This window comes from Artemia sp. Qi Xiang Cuo, chromosome 18 (genome assembly GCF_049724085.1).
Source record: "Artemia sp. Qi Xiang Cuo chromosome 18, ASM4972408v1, whole genome shotgun sequence".
Taxonomy (NCBI): domain Eukaryota; kingdom Metazoa; phylum Arthropoda; class Branchiopoda; order Anostraca; family Artemiidae; genus Artemia; species Artemia sp. Qi Xiang Cuo.
In genome coordinates this window covers 27,046,956-27,067,324 of record NC_142811.1, presented here as the reverse complement: position 1 = coordinate 27,067,324, position 20,369 = coordinate 27,046,956, and the positions used below count along the sequence as shown (strand labels likewise).

Here is a 20,369-nt window from a genome sequence, read left to right as displayed (position 1 = left end):
ATAAAGTTTGTTATACAGGTCAGGTACGTAGTCGTCAGGACCAAAAGGGGGATAGGGGCAGACTCTGTGCTCCTACAACTTCCCACTTTTTGATAAAATGCACCAAAAGCGCAGAAATTAGTAATATTCAGGGGAAATGACACTTCTGAACAAAGGAAGTATTTCTTTCAACTTTTCACCCTTGCTCTACACTTTTGTGCAGGCTAACCCGCAGGCCTGAATTACTGCATAGTCATGTATCTTATTAAATTCGGAAATGTTCAATATCCATGACTTTGAAAAGAGAAGGAACACAAGAAGAAAACAAAATTATAGAAACTATACTTGCAGACATTATACAAAATTATGTTTACGAAAAATTTTAATTATTAAAAAACAAAACTACACTTATAAGTTGGTTATAATCTAATTGGTAATTCCTGGATTCAAGGGAAAACGATCGGACAAGAAGAAGGCGAAAAGGCCTACTTTCTTCCGATTTCTGGAGAAATTAATGAAGACATACCTCATTGGCTATCACTCCCAAGGTATCACACAATTTGCGGTTTCGAAGAATCGGATAGTTGAACAACTAAAATCGAAAAAATTTGGTAGATAGGCAGTTGATGTTGGAACTGACTATGGAGAATTCTCGTAAATACCGTTCATTCATTTTGTTTTTCTTTTAGTATTTATAAAGAGTGCTTCATTTAGTGTTCCTCAGCAATTTTTGGTATTAAGTTACTGTTTTCGTAACTTTGTTGTGCTATTTCCTACAAGGTTTTTAGAGCAGTAAATGAGCCTTTCAGACATTAATCCTAATGAAGTCCAACGAGAATAACATTGTGGTCAAAGAAGGAAGTAAGGTCAGTCGCTGGTTCAGTTACCAGTCAAAGATCTAGCTTCACCAGCTCTTTACCTAGTCTCTCTCCCCTCGGACCGATTTTTTGTATGAAATAAAGGGTTTATTCATCACAATAAAAATAAAAACACCTGAAGCAAAACTTGCTTAATCACTCAACTAAACCTAAAATATAAATCAACTTATGAAAGGTGATGACATATAAACACCGAAAACAAAAGAAGAACCGACGAAAAATCAAATAAAAAACCATTCGGCATCTCCCATCATCAAACCATCAAACCAAAAAACATCAATTTGATTAATTTTGTAAATAAAGAGACCAGAGAACCCATCACCCTTCCTTCTCATAAACCCTAAAAGAATCGGAACTTACTCAGGTTTGTTTCCTGTACAATATTATATGGCAAAGTATTCCAAGCACTAGGACAATCATGGCGCATAGAAAATTTTAATCTTGTAGTAACTGCTCTAGGATTCATAAACCGACTTGAACTCCTTGTATTATGCTCTTGAACACCTATTATGACAGTGATTTCCAGCACTCAGTAGAAGAACGGATGCACAGAAAGAAACTTCATTTTATGTATAAACCATACGATACATCTTTTGCATAGATTTATCTAAACAGGTGCTAGGCGTATCCTCCCCTCCCCCCCCCCCCGGAAAATTCCCCCAACACCCGAAATTGAGCAGCAAAAAAGAAGGTATGACAAATCGAATAATGAAGAAAAGAATTAATTTTGGAATATTCTACTTTTAGTAATTTTAGAATCTATGGTGTAGAATATCCTATAGTATTTATTTTTACATTTTTATTTATTTAATTTTTTTCGTGTTTTTTTGGGTCCGAATTATCAACTGTGGAAGAGTTGCCCTATGATGAAAGTGCACAGAGGTAACAGAATAGGACTAAGAGATAAGAATAATTACTTCCGATGGACTTCGTCTGGTACCGACCAGAGGTGTCACTAACCAAAATGTTTGGAGGGGGGCAATAGACTTGCCTGTCTGGTCATTTTTACTAACTGATTTGTGTTTATATTGCTATTAAATTACTTCATAAAAAAACGCATCTGCGATCTTTCTTCTGAAAAAAAAGCAAAATTTCACATTTTTGTAGATAAGAACTTGAATTCTCCACAGTATGGTTCTATAATGTGCTGAATCTAATAGTGTGATTTTCTTTAAAATTACTTGCCTCTTTGGGAGTGTTTCCCCATTTATTGAAAATCAGACAAATTTTCTAAGGCTCGTGGCCTTTGATGTGCAACATTAAGCTTAATTAACTTTATACATTTGGAATCAGCTTAAAAACCAACTCTTTCGATGCATTAATTGTCATCAAAATCCTTTTTCTTAGAGTTTTGGCTATTATTGGAAGGAGTCGCTCTTTACTTAAGTTTGTTACTACGAACCCTTTGGTTCTCCACCACATATTCTATATATATATTGGAACACAGCATAATTTTCATAAACCGTTCTTTTCTTCATTCTTTTTTTTTCTAAATTTTCCTGTGGTTGCTCAATTTTATATGTAGGGCAAATATTCCAGGGTTGTATTGTCGAAACTCAGACCTTTCGTTTTACTAGGCGAGTCTTATGGCCATATATGGATGGATATATACATATAATCAGTCCTATAGCAGCACAGTGTGATTGATACCTGTTTGGTAATACGAGGCCCTGACTCACCTTCAGGAACCCGCTCCAGGGCCCAGAATTTTATAACTGCGATGAGATAATGCGAAATCACCTCCATAACAATCCAAAAAAGAACAAAGAGAAGGAGATGCATATAATCCAGTGTTCAACTGTGTGATTATCTATTTATCTCTCCATTCTTCAATGATATGAACGAAATCAAAATAACAAGCGTACAGGGAATGATCTTTTCATACTTGCGTAAGGCTTGGGCCTACAGCCCTATCATGACAGTTAAGCTTGTTCTCTTCTTTTGCCTTTTTTTATCATTGATTATTTTTTTAATTTGTTTGAGAAGAATTTCCAGTAATTAGAATCGCACACAAACACTCCTTTTATATCGAAGTATTTGTTTTCTTTATTAACCTATAGTAAGATTATTACGAGCATAAACTTAGTTACCACAGTACTATGTTAATGACACTCTTTTCTAAAATGTTGGTTTGATTTTCCACAGCTGAAAAAAAACCTTAAAGAATAGGAAGTTAACTAATAGAATTCAGATTAGGATATCAGAAGTGACATAAATGATAGTTTTCAAATATAGTTCTTATGTGGGTGGTCCAAAAAATAGAAAAAAAAAAATACGTGAGATCTTTCTTATAGGAATTGTCTAAAATTGTTTTCGTTTACAATACCCAGAATTATGTGTACGTGAGTGACATTTCTAATCATTTTCCTGCTTATTCTAGTTTTAATTTCGTAGCGTAAAAGAGATTACGCTTCATAGCTAACAGTTGGCAAATGATTCATGGGCCTCTTATAGAAGGGAAAGCTTTTGCTCCCCTTTCGATCCTTTTTATCAGTCTGTTAAAACTTTGATTTTTTATCATAATTATTTAAGAAAGACTGCTTAAAGACAAGGATCATTGAATTTGAATGAGAGTTATTTTTAAACATCTTTAAGACTTTAGCGTAGAGAGCGAGGGTTCATTAAGGGGCAGCACCCCTCGTATACCGAATAATTTTGGTTGATTCAAAGTTGTATAGTTACTCTTTACTTTCAGCTGATTTTTTTTTTTTATTATTTAAACTAATAAAGGAGAAACCACATTGAACCACACAGCTGAGTCACTCAAATATGACATCATACCCAGAAAAGCAACTTTTCAAAAGATACGTATATTATATTAAATTGTCAAAAGATACCAAGTGGCGACCAAAAAATAAAAAAGGAGACATCACAGAAACCCATGTGAAAAAATATTTATCCTTGTTTCTAAAGATGGGGGATTCTAATTCTTCTTCTTTTTCAGGTTCTTGGCTATGATGATTCCGACAGAGCAGTTTTCATTTCGATCCGACACCATGTTTACAGGGTTCCAAGCTATTTATCGAAATTCCCACAAAATTTGCTTTCGCAATGAACTTCTATAAGAGGTTAATCGAAATAATTGTTAACATCCTGAATAAGGTTCAAGTAGCGATTCTTCCTCTCTTGAAAGGTTTTTTAGGCGTTTTTAAATTTTCAGATACTTTGGGCTTGAGTTAGTTTTTTTTTTAAAGTTGTCCCGAACCATGATTTCGTACTGATCCGCTTTTTCGTTGCAGCATGGTTAAGGATATTACAAAAAAGACGTGGGACCAAAAAATGAGAAACAAGTATAACTCACCAGTTCCTCTGCCTTGGGGTTCTGAAGCATCACCAATGTCTAATTCTACAATTGATGGATCTGCATTTGCCCTTGGTTCAATTTTGAAGATTCGATTTGGAGCCGCTCCACGGTAGGCTATGTTGTTGAAAAATACCTCGAGCAAGCCATCGTTGTCAAAGTCTGCAGCAATCACAGTTCTTATGGGAGACGGGTCCTCAAGAGGTGTACCTGTCGATAATAGACTGTGAAAGAAGGACAATTAGATTCATTCTCAGAAACTGGGAGTTATCGTTCGATAAAAAAAAAAAAAAAAAAAAAAAAAAAAAAAAAAAAAATCTTCCAGATCATTCCAAACTTCCCCTACTCGGATCTTACATCAAATTCATAATTTAATCTACTTCTCCACTTTTGCTACGCAACAACGTCAGGTAGATATGTTACCCATTCCACTCAAATGCTACAGGACCGACTTGACGTGGCGTCTACGTTAGTGGTTTACAAGTAAATATACAATCCTAAATCGTAGAAGCCGTCGAAGTTCATCTTTGGCAACAGCTACGCCGATGAGACTTGCTCACCATACTACTGCTCGTCAGAACTGCCTACACCAGGTAACTCCAAACCAAGAATATCTCAAAGAAAGCTTCGTTTGGCGTAATTTGGCCATGAGGAATGACCTCTCAGCGGAGGTTATCTCCAAAGAATTTTAGTGAAAGGAAACTTCTTTCATTTCACAAAAAGAAGGAATTTTTTAATCTAATGTTGAGGAAAACATTATTTACGACTAAATGAATTATTCTAGTTGAGACTGACTATTAAACATATTTTCAAAGCACTAAAAACCAGTCCAAACATTGGACTCCTTTTCTAAGATTTCATCATTGCAAATTAAAGTCTAATCAATCATAATAGTAGCTAAAACATATCTGGAAAAACTATCCAAGTAGCACAGTTTTGTTTTAACTACGTGTATATCTGCTTTCTGAACATCGATATCTTTATCAAGAGTATTACTTTTTCTTTTAGATCAATATTGTATTGACTTTCTAGGCAGACACCTGAGGCATAGAGGCAACTCAGAATTTAATAACTAAGCCCCCTTTAGATTATGAAAGATAAAGCTCCCCTTGAGTCACTAATGGCGCATAAACACACATGGGAGTTATTTTAGATATTAACTATAGAATGTTCCAAAAAAAAACATAGCGGAGCAGACAATGTTGATCTTTACACGGGAATTACTCAGTAGAGAAACGAGAACGCTCAGAAAACTGAATATACAGCTTAATAAAAAGCCTTAATAGATGACTGTGTTATGGCCTAATAAATTCCAATGCATGAATAAGACTTCACTTAATGGCTTTATTTTCTTTTCTTGTTCCAAAGACTTTCTTAGAGTAAGATCCCCCCGCATTAGCACTAACAATGATAAGCGGCTATTTCGGCAAATATCTTTCTTAGCATACAAAAAGTTGAAACAAGTTTTCAAAAAGCATAAATACGGTATTTTCAGGATTTATTTCTTCTGTTGGATCAGCCTGTCACATGGCAAATGACACCTGGACGAAAGATTTGTTCTTTTTCACGGGGAAGGAGGACATTAATAACATTCCGACTCCCAACAAAGAGTTTAGTTTAGACAATGTTTCAAAAAGGACCTTAAGAAAAATCTTGAAAATAATTTAATAGTCGTGTTACTGTTGTTCGTAAGGGGTACTGTTTCAGGGGTTCAAGTCCTGGTGTCACCAGTTATTTGGTTTGGAACGGGGGTTAATGGTGTGACTCTGTCAACTAAGCCAGTGTAAATCCAGTTCTCAATGGGTACCAGGAGAAAACTGGGGGAAAACATGAGAAGGGTTAGATGACGTAATTCACTTCTGGCAGAAGGCTTTGAATCAGGAGATCGGTACCTGCGCAAAGCAGACCCTTGTTTAGCATGCGAAAAAGTTTTTTTTTTAAGTTACCGTTCGTGCTACGTTGGTATTAGACAGACATAAACATAGACATAGGTTTATTAAGATCGAACAGCGTAGCCATGGCTAATTTATGTCGTCTTTACAACAATATGGAAAAAAAATACAAATAACACTATAATAACACTATAAGAACACTAACACGTGAATACAAATAATAATGAGTCTTGTTGTATGCTACTACGAAAAAGGGGACAAACATGTTTTTGTAGTGGTTGTTCTTGAAGACCAGGGGTTGTAGCTTTGAGTGGGATCTGGTTCTCTGGTTAACAGGAGCATCGGGTAGGACGATCAGTCTGTGATGGGGCGAAGATAGCACTGACTTGCCGAGGGACATGATCAGTGATAATCTTCTGTCGTTGAGAGATTCAAGGTTCAGTTCTTGCAAGAGTTTGTTGTAGTCGTCACTTCTGTTACCAACGATTATGTTAACAGCTCGTTTCTGCAAAGATTCAAGGTCATCGCAAAGGTAGTGGGTGCTCTGGACAAAAGGTCCCCAGACAGCGACGGCATATTCGAGTAGAGGTCTCACATACGTAATATAGGCATTTTTTAGGCTTTGAGCGTCGCAGCCAAGCCTGCGCATCAGGACTAGGGTCAGAAGTGATGCATTGCCAGCCTTAATAACCTTCTCCACGTGTTCGGTGAATGTGCAGTCCATCGATAATGTGACTCCGAGGATTTTTGCAGATGGAACAACAGGGAAAGGGACTTGCGGGAATTCCAGATCCCGTTTTAAGGGGCAAAACCTGAGGATCATTGATTTATCTGCATTCAGTGTCAGCTTGTAACGTTCAGAGTCCTCAGAGAAGGATGCCAGAAGGGTCTCGCTGAACTGACGTTCGATTACACCTTCTCTCACGAGGTATTTGAATACAAATGATAAATCGTCGACGAATTTGAGTCGCTCTTCGAAATTCTGAAGGAGGAAGTTGATGAGGGAGATAAATATGAAACCAGCAAGTGTTGTACCCTGAGGGGCTCCACAGGTAAGTTTAGACCAGTATGAGATCAAGTCACCTTCAAACAATGGAAATACACACTGCATTCTGTCCTGAAGGAAGCTCATCACTAATGCAAGAGACCGCTTCTGTGCGCCCATTGCTCGCATATTTTTTGCTGCCGTAAGATGACAAATCAGGTCAAATGCCTTCCTGAAATCGGCGACAGCTAGGTCGATGAAGGTACTGCCCTTGTCAAGCCACTTAAAGATAATGTCAACTAGGCGCACGAGGTATATCGAGGTATTGCAACCTTTAAGGCCGCCATACTGGTAACGGTCTATGTTTTCCCGCGTTTGCTTGAGCAATTCACGCAGGATGAATGACTCGGTGACTTTTGCAAAGGTAGATGTGATTGATATCGGTCGTAACTCGTTGCAAGATTTGGGTGTTTTAGTCTTCGGTATAACGCGCACAAATTCGCGTTTCCAGCACGACGGGAAAGTTGACTGGGCGAACCATTCTCTGATGATGTGTCCAAGCGGCTTGGCCAGGAAAAGAGAGAACTCTCGTATTAACCTTATAGGGAGCTCTTCAGGAAAAGAGCTACTGGATGGACTCAACTTGTTCAGCTCTTTGAAAACTTGATACTCAACTATTTCGATTTCACCTTCGTCAGGGCATATTGACAGTAGATTCTCTATTTCAGTGTTAGGAAGGGCAGGAAAGGATGTACAAATGTCAGTAAAGTAATTGTTGACGTCATTTGCACTCACGAGTGACTCATCATCGTTCAGAATACGGATACTGGATGATACTGTTTTTCCAGCAATCTGCCTTACTAAACGGTGCCATTTACGGGGATCCTTTTTTATTTCAGGGTCCAAAAGGGATTTTCCGAAGGACTTTCTTGCCTCGCGACAAAGGCTAACGATTTTGTTTCTTAATAATCGTAATGACGTTGCGTCACCACTTGACTGCCTTACAGTGGTTTTTTCGCGAATCAGCTGTTTTATTTTTGGAGTGATCCAGGGCTTGTCAGATTCACTCACGACAAATTGCTTTTCCGGGAAAACTTCTAAGTATTTGTCATAGAATAGGGACTGAAATATTTCTGCTTTCCTTTTGACATCGCTTTCGTTGTATACTTCGCTGAAGCAGTGAGTAACGACCCACATTCCGTACGTATTAATAGCAGATTTCGTGATAGGTCTCCGGAGTACTTTTATTTTCTTAAGCTTCCTGATTTCACTTTTTGCCTTCATCAGCAGAGTGTGATGGTCCGATTTGCCCAATGGCCCGTTCGAAGACACGTCTTTGTAATATGGAGCAAGGTTTGTAAGAATAATGTCAAGGGTGCTCCCGGTCACATGGTTGGGTATATTGACCACTTGTGACATACCCAGCGTATTAGCAAGCCATTGTTTCTTTGTTTGGTTGAAGTCACCAGCTATTATGAAGCCCGGGCGGCTATACCGCTGACGTAATGTGTCTAACGTAGACTGAAGGTAGGATACCAACAGCCGTCTGTTCTTGGCGCTTTCAGGATAGTAGATACTTGCGATAATGATGCAAGATACATCTCGTGGTAAATGTTTTGGCTTGCAGCCCAGATCGCTTCATGGTTAGGGTCATTGAAGTTATCTAAATATTTGCAGGGGATATCATTGCGTACATACAGGGCAACACCTCCGCCAATCCTGTCTGTTCTAGTGTTCAAGAAAACCTTGTAACCAGCCATCCTTCCACTTGTTTCGTTGAGCTGCCATGTTTCAGTAATTGCAGCGATATGGATGTTATTCTCATGTAGAATGACATCTAACTCACCTACTTTATTTGTTAGCGAGTGGATTTTGCTCAGAAGTAAGTTTGGAAGTTGGTGTTTATAAGAGAGAACCTGCAGTAATAATACTGGAGGACAATCAGACCCAAAATCATTAGTAGGAGCATTGTTGTCAGGAATCAGCTGGGGCAGTAGGCTCACTCTCAGGATTGAGACTAAACAACTCTCATCCTTAGACTTTTGGTTGGCCAATCATCTGTAGGTGACTAACACGTCAATCTTAAATTTCATCTGCCACCTCTGCGTCCTCTTCTTGTTCGCTTGCGAACGAAGGGAACGTCATCTATATTTTTATAAATTCTCAGTGTGACGAGTGTGGCTATGACAGATGGCGCCAAAACAGCAAAAGAAATGAAAGTACTAGAGTTACTATGAAAGTATTAGAGTTACTCCTATTCTAATATTCGTCCTTTACTAGGTTGCAGCTACTGCTACAACCACGATAACCTTGGGACCAACCTAATAGTGAACATAAATATTCAACTTTACATAAACTAGGGCAAACCAGGGCTACCAGCAAAAATCTACCGATACCCCAAAATTCACTTGCGAAAAATTTAAATGTTTACTGTTTACTTTTTATTTGATTAAATCAACATAACAAAAAACATATACCCCCAACAGAGAGCAAAGCTCGTAAAATTGGGTAAAAAACAAAAAAACAAAACAAAAAAAACATTTTCTCATCATAACAAAAGAGAGAAAGAAAAAAAAACCTGGTTAAAGAAAAAAAACAAAAAAATAACAAACATAAAGAAAACAAACGCTGGACAAGTGAGGCACGGAAGGCTATCCCAACATGGGTAACAAATATAAACAAAAAAAATAATAATAATAATAAAAAAATTTCTATTCCACCATCACTGGTCAATACATAATTTTAATATTTTCTTCCTTAGAACTGATATTTGCCGAAATGATGCCTCAATTTGAATTCTATCTTTCAGCCTATATTTATTTGAAATAAATGGTATTTGGTATCTAATTGAAAATCTAGATCTTTCACAATTAACAAAGGGAATTCGATATGTTCCAGAACACCTAAGAGCCGAAGGAGGGGGCAGAATCAACAGAGATTTTTCATAAAAATAACTACTAGGATCTTGTATTTTAAAATGCCATATTGATATATTAAGTTCTCTTATATGTTTCAGATCTAATAAATTCAAGAAAAGAAATAATGTTTCAGTTTCCGATGCATCTCTAAGTTTTGATGGACGATGTAAAAAATTTCCAAGTATTCTCACTGCTTTATTTTGAAGGATCTGTAGGGGTTTTATATGCGTCCAAAAAGTATTTAAATAAATAATTGTGCAATAATTTAAATAAGGAGCAATCAAAGAATGATAAATTATTTTTAAAATTGAAAATGGAAAAACATGTTGCAAACGATACATAGACCCAATATTTTGCGAAAGTTTCACCCTTAAATGATCAATATGAGTTTGAAATGACAAAAGGGGATCAATAAAAACTCCTAAATAACGATACGATTGAACTCTACGTATTTTATGCTCACCAACTTGAAGCTCCTGACATGAAATTTTTTTAGTAGCACGTTTTGAATGACCAAAAACCATAAATTCAGTCTTCTTAAAATTCGGTACTAAATAATTAGAAACAAACCATCGATTAACTGAACTAACAGTGTTCAACAAATTTTGAATCAATGTAGATGAATCCTTCGCTTTAACAGAAACAGCTGTGTCATCTGCAAATAAAATTGCAAGACCATTATTTCCCTGCAAACATCGTGGAAGATCATTAATATACATCAAAAATAAAAGCGGACCTAATACCGATCCTTGTGGGACACCAATATCTTCAAGATCATTTAAACTAGACAAATTTCCATCAACATCTACCATGATTTTACGTCCATAAAGGTATGATCTTATTATATCTAGTCCTTTCCCTCTTATACCGGAATTTTCCATTTTATCAAAAAGAATTTCATGGTTTAAAGTGTCAAATGCTTTTTTAACATCATAAAAAACAGTAGATACATGATAATTACTATCTAAGCAGTCATTTATTTCTAATACAAGAGCTGCAACTGCATGTTCCGTCGAATGGCCTGCCCTAAATCCAAACTGATATTTGGTAAAAAAATTTATTTTATCTAGATAATTAGTAATCCTTCCTTTTAAAATTTTTTCCAATACTTTAGACAATGGTGATAAAATTGCAATAGGACGATAATTATTTGTATCATATTTATATCCTTTTTTATGAAATGTTATTACACGTGCAATTTTCCATCTTTTAGGAAATGTACCTGAGAAAACACATAAATTTAAAATATGAAGCAATGGTTCAAAAATTACACCTGCAATATTTTTTAGCAAATTAGTTGAAAGTTCATCATATCCCAATGAATTACCATTTTTTAAATTCTTAATGACCTTTTGAAATTCTGCAAAAGTAACCGGACCATAAATATGAACGTATCTTCAGTGGGCGGTAGATATTTTTTATGCGACCTTGGGGAAGAAAGGTCAACTTCTCCTGAAACAACAGATGATCCAATACTAGCAAAATATTCACTAAACTTCTTAGCAACAGTTTGTGGTCCTCTAAATTCTTTACCATTAATATCAAATAACACTTCAGGGTGTAACAACTTTTTATTTCTTCCAATTTTATCTTTAATCAAACTCCAAGTTTTTCTAGGGGAATCTGAATTTCGAAAAGATGTTGTAAAAGATGTATGTTGTAGATGTTGTAAAACAAAATCCCAAGATACTAAGTTGTTATGCATTCTAAGGGCAATACTTAGTAAATATACTTTCCCCTAGATGCCAAGATTTTGAGGAAAAGTGGCAGCCCTGGTTCAAACTTCGTTAGAATTCCTATATACCAGTAGATAAAACTAGTATAGGTATCACTACTACATCGGTACCGCAATCCAAATGGAAAACCATTGACTTACCAATTTTCTTCTTCAGCACCCTCTTTTTCAGATGGACTAAGATGGGTTTAAGAGTATAGTGAACATATACAGCATTTTTTTTTTTTTTTTTTTTTTTTTTTTCTTCCATTTTTTCATCCTCCATTTTTACTGGCGAATCTACTCGTTCGTGTAACTTGTGCTTATTTAAATTGATAGGACTTGTTTTACATGTCCAAGCCAAACTGTGCAATTTTAGCTCTAATATTGAGCGGAGGAGTTCAAATGGAACACATACTGCTGAAAAATCATCTTATTTTCATAAAGCAAATAGAACACATTTCTTCCTCAAAGTTTACGTAAACATAACACATTTTTAGTCCTGTTCAATAATTTCCTCACGAAAACTATAAATAGAAAACAGCTTTGCATTCAATGACCTTGTTATTTTTATGACTATAAATATTTACCTATGGCAATGTTCCTGAATTTCTTTACTCCTTGAACATTTTCTTGTATAAACAATCTATGAGGACCATTCCAATTTCCATAGACGATATCAACATTTCCATCTTCATTAAAATCAGCCAGAGCAAGTCCTCGTCCATGATTATTAGAGTCGTCTATTCCACTCAAACCAGCCACATCCTGAAACGTGCCATCTCCCCTATTTTTGAAAAGAAAATTGGGACCATTTTCATTGTCGCAAAAGATGTCCGAACGTCCGTTTTCACTTAAAATAGGGCCGATCGTTACACCTCGACCACCTGTAAATAAAACATAAAAGATATAGCCAATGCATGAATTATCTTTGCAGGAATCAATATGCAGCTAGTATCATAATGCAGTTCCTATGTATGGTCAATGGTATTAAAACGACGTAAAAGTAATTTGCTACCGTAGCTTACCATAATGGTAAATTGTGAAACTCTAGACAATCTGTCTCCTAGCCAGAAAAAATGAGGTCTTACCCTGAGAAAGGATTACTGTTTGCATTCTTTTTTTGTAACCTATGGAGGGCGATTTCTCTCTTGCTACACGTATAACATGTCTAGCTAACTGTATTTCCGTTCTATCTGTTTCCGAGATGCGCATATTTTAGAAAAGAACGCATAAAACAGACTAATTATAAGGTGCAAAAATCACAGACAATATCGTAAAGCTCCTGAGATTGTTGGAGGGAGACAAAGGTACAATCTTTATCCCACGAACCATATACCCTGTGAAAATAATTAAGTAGAAGGTTGGCAGTAGGGACTAAAACACGATGGTGCTGAGCAGAAATAAGGTGAGATAGAAAGTCGTGCGCAAGTATTTGGGGAGGGGGGACACACAAACCATTTTTCGAGGATTAAACTGACCCTGACAGCATGATACATCCCATTCTGACACAAAAATTCCCATGATTTTTGTATGAGTACTCCACTATTTATAAACGCCTTACTGAGAGACAGTTTTATCATCCAAGTAGGAAAAAATGATTCTGAACTCTTATTTGGATGAACAAGCTAAGAAAAACGAAACTTAAAAAGGTTATTTATTAAAATTTATTTTGGGGAAAGCCATGGAGGCCCAAACAAATTCTTTAAACGTACGCATAAAAATGGAGTAAAAATAGAATTTTCCCGAAATTTTTATTGAGTATTCTTGGCTCAGTTATGTATCACCTCTTCAGTAGTTTACAAGCCCCCCCCCCCCCAAAAAAAAAATCAACTTCGGGCCACAAACAACCTCAGATATACTCAAGGCCGTACCCAGGATTTTTTTCGGAGGAGGTTTTACTCCAAAAAAAAACTTTCGCGTGGGGGGGGGGGGACTTACACAAAAAAACTCAAAAAACACATACAAAATTTGTTTATATTCATTTTTGTTACGTTTTTACGAGTCAGACAAGCATTTCGTGGGGGTTCAAACCCCCCTAACCCCCCCCCCCCTCCCTGGTATGGCCTTGGATTTACTGTAACTGATTTTCTTATAGCTTACAACAAGTGATATAAAAAAATGATTACATAAAGAATAATAGGGAATTTTTTCACATAACTAAGGTAATAATGAGTGACTACAATCTTCCTTTAAATGTCACAAATTCTTTTTTTATTGATTACTAAATTGGTTAGGCACATGTCAAAGCGCTGCATGATATGTCTTCTTTTTTGTTCATTAGAAAAAAGTAAGTTATTATAGGCAGCGCTACAGCACTGCCCAAGTAAAGAGCAAAGAGGGTTTATGTAGCATTTATCTATTTTTAGCCTTTCACCAAGCCACTCTGCATGGAAAAGGTTGTCATAAAAACTTTGGAGGAGACAAATTTGATTGGAAACTGAAAGTTCTAGTGCCATTTTCAAGAGCCAAAGTGATTGGAGGGCGACCAGCCCCCCTCGCAAGCCCTTTGAAATCTTTTTCTGTTGTCCTCCCCCAAAGACAACTGATCAAAATGGGAATAAACCATAATTCCAAAGTTATATAATGCAGAAGGAAACTACAAATATACACAAACTCTTCCAGAAATTTTTTTAACGCCAGTAAGGGTCGGATTATGTACACCAGTGGTTCGATTCCTTATGTTGCCAGCATTTTCAAATTGATACTGTTTCACAACCACCCTAGTACGCCAAGGTTGTGTTTTGCACATTTATGTTGTCGACGAATTTAATATTAATATTTAATCAAAATTTTCTATCAGTCTTTTTCCGCAAAATTTCCTTAGAGCTCAGGAGCAAAAGGTCAGATCTTTATTCGTCGACTAATTAAGAGCTTTTGGTAAAGTTATAGATACAGGCGTAAATCTTATCAACCGCAAAATATTTTGGAATTACTATTTCGGTCTGATGAAAGCCTAACAAAAGATTGTTAGGATTTGTATTAAGATACTTGTTCGTCGCGTAACTTGAATTGACATAAACATAACATGCAGCCAGCAGAAAATAAACCCTGCACCCAGTTTTGAACATACAACCGACCGTCAATAATCACCACCGACGATTATAATGGCTTCGTGTCCCAATGATACCAGTAATGATAGTGATCAGCATCTTTGACAATGATTATCTAAGCTTCTTTATAGTGACGGTCACAGATTCAGGATATCTTGTTATCTGGCTTTAACGGCAACACTTAAATTTGGCATGCTAGCATAAGGTAGAGGTTATATCAATCCAGGGTTGCCACCCTATGAGAAAAAAAAATCACTAGATTTTAGTGATTTTTGGTTGATTTAGTCATTTTTCTCAATAATCTAATAATTTATATGCCGATTTAGTGTTTTTTTAGGCAATATAAGAAATCACTAGATATAGTGGTGAATCACTGGGGGTGGAAACCTTGTACCAATCCCTCCCCAATATTGTTAAATTGCTGGAAAATAAACACTGTCTGGTCGGCAATAAAAGACCTTTTCAAAGTTGACCTACCAGTAAACTTGGCAATTCCAACTTCTGGTCCAACGTTCCTTAATGCAATGACCCCTTGCCCAATATCACTCTTACTTGGATCCATTTCAATAAGTGAATGAGGGCCAACATTACCTCTTGCATAATTTGCAAGGTAAATAGCATATCTACCAGATCCATTTCTATCCACGCATGCAACTGACCGTCCAGCAAAGTAGCTTGCAATATTTCTATTAATACCATCACTTAAGATATCCTCATATTTTCCATTGCGAAGCTTAAATAGCTTATCACTATAAGTAGCCATGCCAGAATATGCTTGATTTGTATTCAAAAAATATATTTCTTCAATACCATCACCATCTATGTCACAAGCAGCAACACCAATTGCGTTACCACCAGGGTCACGTAGGTTATAATAGGGTGATGACGGGTCATTAACAGCTATATTTACAAGCTGAGAGGTTTCCTTGTTGTATTTAAGGACGAGGTTCGGGCCATCATATCTGAAATAAAAATATGACAGAAATATTAATCAACATTGAACTGTTTAACTTCATATGTTGGACCAAAGTTATGTCCCTAATAATTAATGATTGGCATTTGTTTTTAATGATGGTAAAAAAGTACAATTAAAAGACATACTAGCTCATTCTCCACATTATAATCGTCAGAAATAATTCAGTTGATAAGTATAATGTAAATGATTATGGAAGATAAGGGTTGTATGTATTTTAAATAATTGTTAAAAACAAATCAGAAAGTTTTGTTTGCTTTTCGGAAGAGAAAAAAGTAAAGGACAGTAGAATATATACACGAAAAACAGAATGATAATGATTCTACTAGATAATACTGATAACGTCCTAATACTGGATCTCTTACAACGTTTTTCCTCTCGGCAAATATATAAAAAGTAGCGACTGGAATTCGTATACAATTTGGATTTGCCAATTTTCCCTGTACCTAAGATCAGATTGCTGATTTGAAATATCAAAAATTGTACGATAAAGAGAAATACCAACCCCTTCTTCGTATCACGATCGTCTCATGAATTGTTAAGACAATCAAATTTTTCTCATTACCCTGAAAGACATCATATGTTACAATGAAAGAATATTAAAATGGAAACAAGGATTAAATTTAAAAAAAGAGTTTATGTTTCTTTTATTTAATTTTTTTAAGCATCAGGAAATATTGAAAATTTTTTGACATTCTTCTCTAAAAATAAGCTGGATCACTTAAGTGAGTAAGTTACACATTTAGTAAGGTTAATTATTAGCTTAAATTAAAGTTTTAGAAGGTCTGACAAACGATCTTTCTCTAAGCTAGGTTAATAGACTAGGCATTTTGCCATTGATCAGTATTCTGCAAATATTTTCCGTAGCAGAAAATGTAATAAAAAATAAAGAAAAGTAATGGTTAACCTTAGGGGTTTGGTTATTGCCAGCGAGATAAACTGAGATCCCCAGAGTACAACCCTCAAAATTGCAATACAATCTTTTATTCACAGGAATATTTTAAGTCTTATGTCTAAAACAGAGGTTATGACCGTAAGTCTTGAGAAATACTGTTTATTAGAATCCCGTTTATTTTATATATAAATATACCGAAGGCGTGAAACCAACTAACAAGTTTCTATAACTCAGCCGGTAGAGCAAGTGATCTGTAAGACGCTACATCGCAAGGTCGCGGTTTCAAGCCCCGCGCTTTATGATCTCCCCTGCGAATATTGAGTATACATTCTTTTTTCGGTAAGATCTGCATGTGCGGATTAGAAAATGGATTCTCGACTAAATCCATGTGGAGAATGATAAAGAAATTGATTAAGCGGGGGGTGAGGGGGTGTGGACTTCTTTTTCTTCGTAAATAGGAATTTCCTAAGTAATGTTTTTGAAAAATCTACTCTGTTTGTCTCAAATATTCAGGGAAAGTTCTTTTTTTTGGGGGGGAGGGCAAGGCAGCTGAGGATCACTTACGCTTTATCAATGTATTTCTTCTTCCTCGCGCATACGGAGGGGAGACCTCAAATCTCAATGCCCCTTCCTCAGATTAAATTCCCGTGTATCTCATCTCTCTCAAAAATGCTAAATTTATCTCTTTTTGCATTTATTCTAATGATACATTGTCACTTTTATAATAAATTAAAAAACTTCAAACATTTCGCAATTTTTCATTGAAATGTAGAGCATCGACGAAGATACCTTATGAAGAGAAGGGGTTGGGACTTATTCACCATACCATTTGCGAGATGATGAATCAATTTCGATTTGTTTTTTCAATTGCTTTCATCTGTTTCTTTGTTAATAGCAGCAAAGCCTGTGAAGCTGTCTCGGGATGGGGGGGGGAACCATTTTTCTCCGATTCCAACAGAAGAACCGTTTTTTCAAGACTAGTCGTCCGACAGGCCTTGCTAATAGATGACCGATATTTGATATACTTTGACTTCCATCTTTTCTTTCCCGTTTATCCACTAAATAGAAAATTTAACGGTATTGCAACCGACTAACTAACACTTACTGTGTTTCCTATCATCTACTCATATTTGGCCACTGGTTTCTGTCCTGGTGAAGTTCGAATAAATTTGAAATTGATAGATTCGGAGACTGTTGTCCGTTATCTATGGGTTATACGGAAAAAAATGTATTATGTTAGCGGTGCAGAAAAACAACTCTTTGTGGCCAGAGTCATTATTATGACCGGGCATCTTCATTTGTACCGGTAAACAAATGTCTTTGTCGCGGCGGCCCAAACCTTAAATTTTGGAGAAAATCTTACCCTTCTAGTGTCTTACGGTAATAGTTGCAAATAAAAACCAAGAATGTCATTCTAAGGAGAGATTCCATCATTTTTATAGACACTATTTCATGACACCTTTAATTTTGTAACTTAATGATAACCTCAAACCTCAAACTTCATAGTCTAGGCCGGGAAATATGCCATAAGGCATTACGTAAGTATAGTAATTTAATGCTAAAAGCATTAGTTTTATGGAAATAAGGCGACCTATCCGTTGCACATGGCACCATTCTAAGGGTTCGATCAAATTCATACAACAGAATCCCCTTAAGAAAATCTCAATGAAGAGGGTCTACCCAGCCTGATAGCTCCACCCGCTCCAGAGATAGTCCTAAGAACATCATTTTTTGTGCCAAATGGCATTTTCATCTGGCGCATCGTGACAATCCAATTAGTTGCTAAGAGCATTGGGATAAAAAAAAATAATAAAAAAGGGAGACGCAACGATTCTCCCAGTTTTTTCCGTTTTGGAGGGGGGGGGCTATAAACATCTGATGAAAGGTTTTCGCACATGGCAATTCCAGTGGTGTACTTTTCGATCTGACGCCATCATTAAGGGGTTTCAGGTGTTTTTTCCGAAATTCCTAAAGAACAATTTCAACGCTACAAATTACTGTTGACTTAAAAGTGAATAACGGTTACCACTTCTGTATTCCTTTTAATGGAGTAATTTTTTTTTAATAAATTTTGTTTTAACGTTTTTGAATTCCCGGTTACAATGGGCCGAGGATCGTTCTTTACTGGGTTGCAGCTACTGTTAAAATAATGATATAAGGATTAGGTACGTAAGAGTTCGACATCAATGGCTTCTTTCGTGAAGTTATTAGTCTATTAAGAGTAAGCTGAGAAAAAATGCCGAGCCTCCGGTAATACATATCTAAAACGACCAAAACAAATAAGACCGGCAGCTTAAGTGACTCCAAAGTTGTGGAAGAGTGGATAAACATGGAATCTAGCACCATGATTATCAGTTTTTGCACTTGCTTTCAGTTAAAATTTAACCCCAGCCCTCCCCCTTATGCCTGGATATGCCAAACACTAAGTTGACTGATTTTGTTATTTTGCATTTTTTTTTTTTTATTATCGGTTACAGTGCAGTTTATCCCCTATACTGAACGAAATACTCTAATACCAAATTATCACTTTATTACATTCAGCAAATTTCAATTCACTGAGTTTTAAGAGTTGCTTCTAGTTTAACAACATCTCAGCCATCCTCTAATGGGGAAGGGGAGAACTTTTTCCCCGGTCTGATTCATTTATATAAATATATAAGTCTGGTTACGAAGATAATCATTAAGTATACGAAGCTTCCCGTACAACACTTTCTTTGTAAAATAAAAAAGATACATTATTGCAGAAAATCTCGTAGAAAAAAAACCTATTACCCAGCAACAACAATCTCAAATTCTCCATCATTATCCACGTCCGTTACAGCTATGCCGTAGTTCAGCTGTACAGGGTTCGACAATGACCTTCCTCTGGAAGAAAAATGTGTATAATACAAGGATAGCGACTAAGTATTTTGAGGCTATAACAAAAAAAAAAAACACACACAACAAAAACAGCTGAAGGAAAGACAGTAATGTAACATAAGTGTGTTTGTTCCTATTTGTCTCCGTCTCTTCTTTTTTAGCAAAGATCAACATATTTTCGAAAAAACAAAACCTGAAACCGAAATCCCTCCTACACAATAAATTCATGCATACGTCCCTAAGTAAAAAGATTGGACCACTATACAAGTCATTAAAACAACAAGAACAGCCCCCTCCTTACGTCAAAAAGACCCCTTGCCCTTCCTATTGTATGACTCAAAGCTGTGAGGCCCTTCACTTTTACTCCAGGTTGATATCTGATATCTTTTCCCTAGATCTTAAGAGTGTCTTAAAAAAAAAACATCTGCACAGTTTGACCGAAGAATTAATTATTTTAAAGACTGCCTACTCCTTCCATAGGTTGTTTAATTGTAAAGTAGGATTTTGTCTTACTTACGTAAAGAAAATTTCTTTACCAAATGTCGGTTTGGATTTTGTGCCGTCCATTCAACAGACCAAGAGGTTAAATGAATGCCTAGATAGTAATTATAAAGTGTTGACTGTTTTCTTTGATAGTAAAAAAGCATTTGAGATTCTAAACCATGATATTCTTTTTAATAAAATGGAAAATGCAGGTATACGAGGGAAGGCACTAGAAATAGTAAAATCATAAATGACTGCGTAAATAGTAATTATAACGTGTTGACTGTTTTCTTTGATTAATAAAAAAAAAAACTTTATGAAAAAGATGTTTTACAAAGAAAAGTAATTCCGTATTAAACTTGATATCACCAGAAATAAATTCCTATAATATTTAAAAAACAAAACGACCGGAAATTAAATAAACAATCATACCAAATAA

At 36.0% G+C, this 20,369-nt stretch overlaps 1 protein-coding gene across 3 annotated transcripts in view; it reads right to left on the bottom strand.

The window, feature by feature from the left end:
- LOC148941380 (cartilage acidic protein 1-like) overlaps positions 1-20,369 on the bottom strand; it is a 66,013-nt gene that overhangs the window by 28,229 nt on the left and 17,415 nt on the right. For all 3 annotated transcript variants that reach the window (XM_089103948.1, XM_089103950.1, XM_089103949.1), the window contains exons 3-6: positions 19,361-19,453; positions 15,198-15,682; positions 12,258-12,554; positions 4,159-4,368 (exon numbers count right to left, since the gene is read on the bottom strand). In XM_089103948.1, coding sequence (XP_088960074.1) covers positions 4,159-4,368; positions 12,258-12,554; positions 15,198-15,682; positions 19,361-19,453 — 1,085 coding nt within the window. The remainder of the gene's footprint in view (positions 1-4,158; positions 4,369-12,257; positions 12,555-15,197; positions 15,683-19,360; positions 19,454-20,369) is intronic.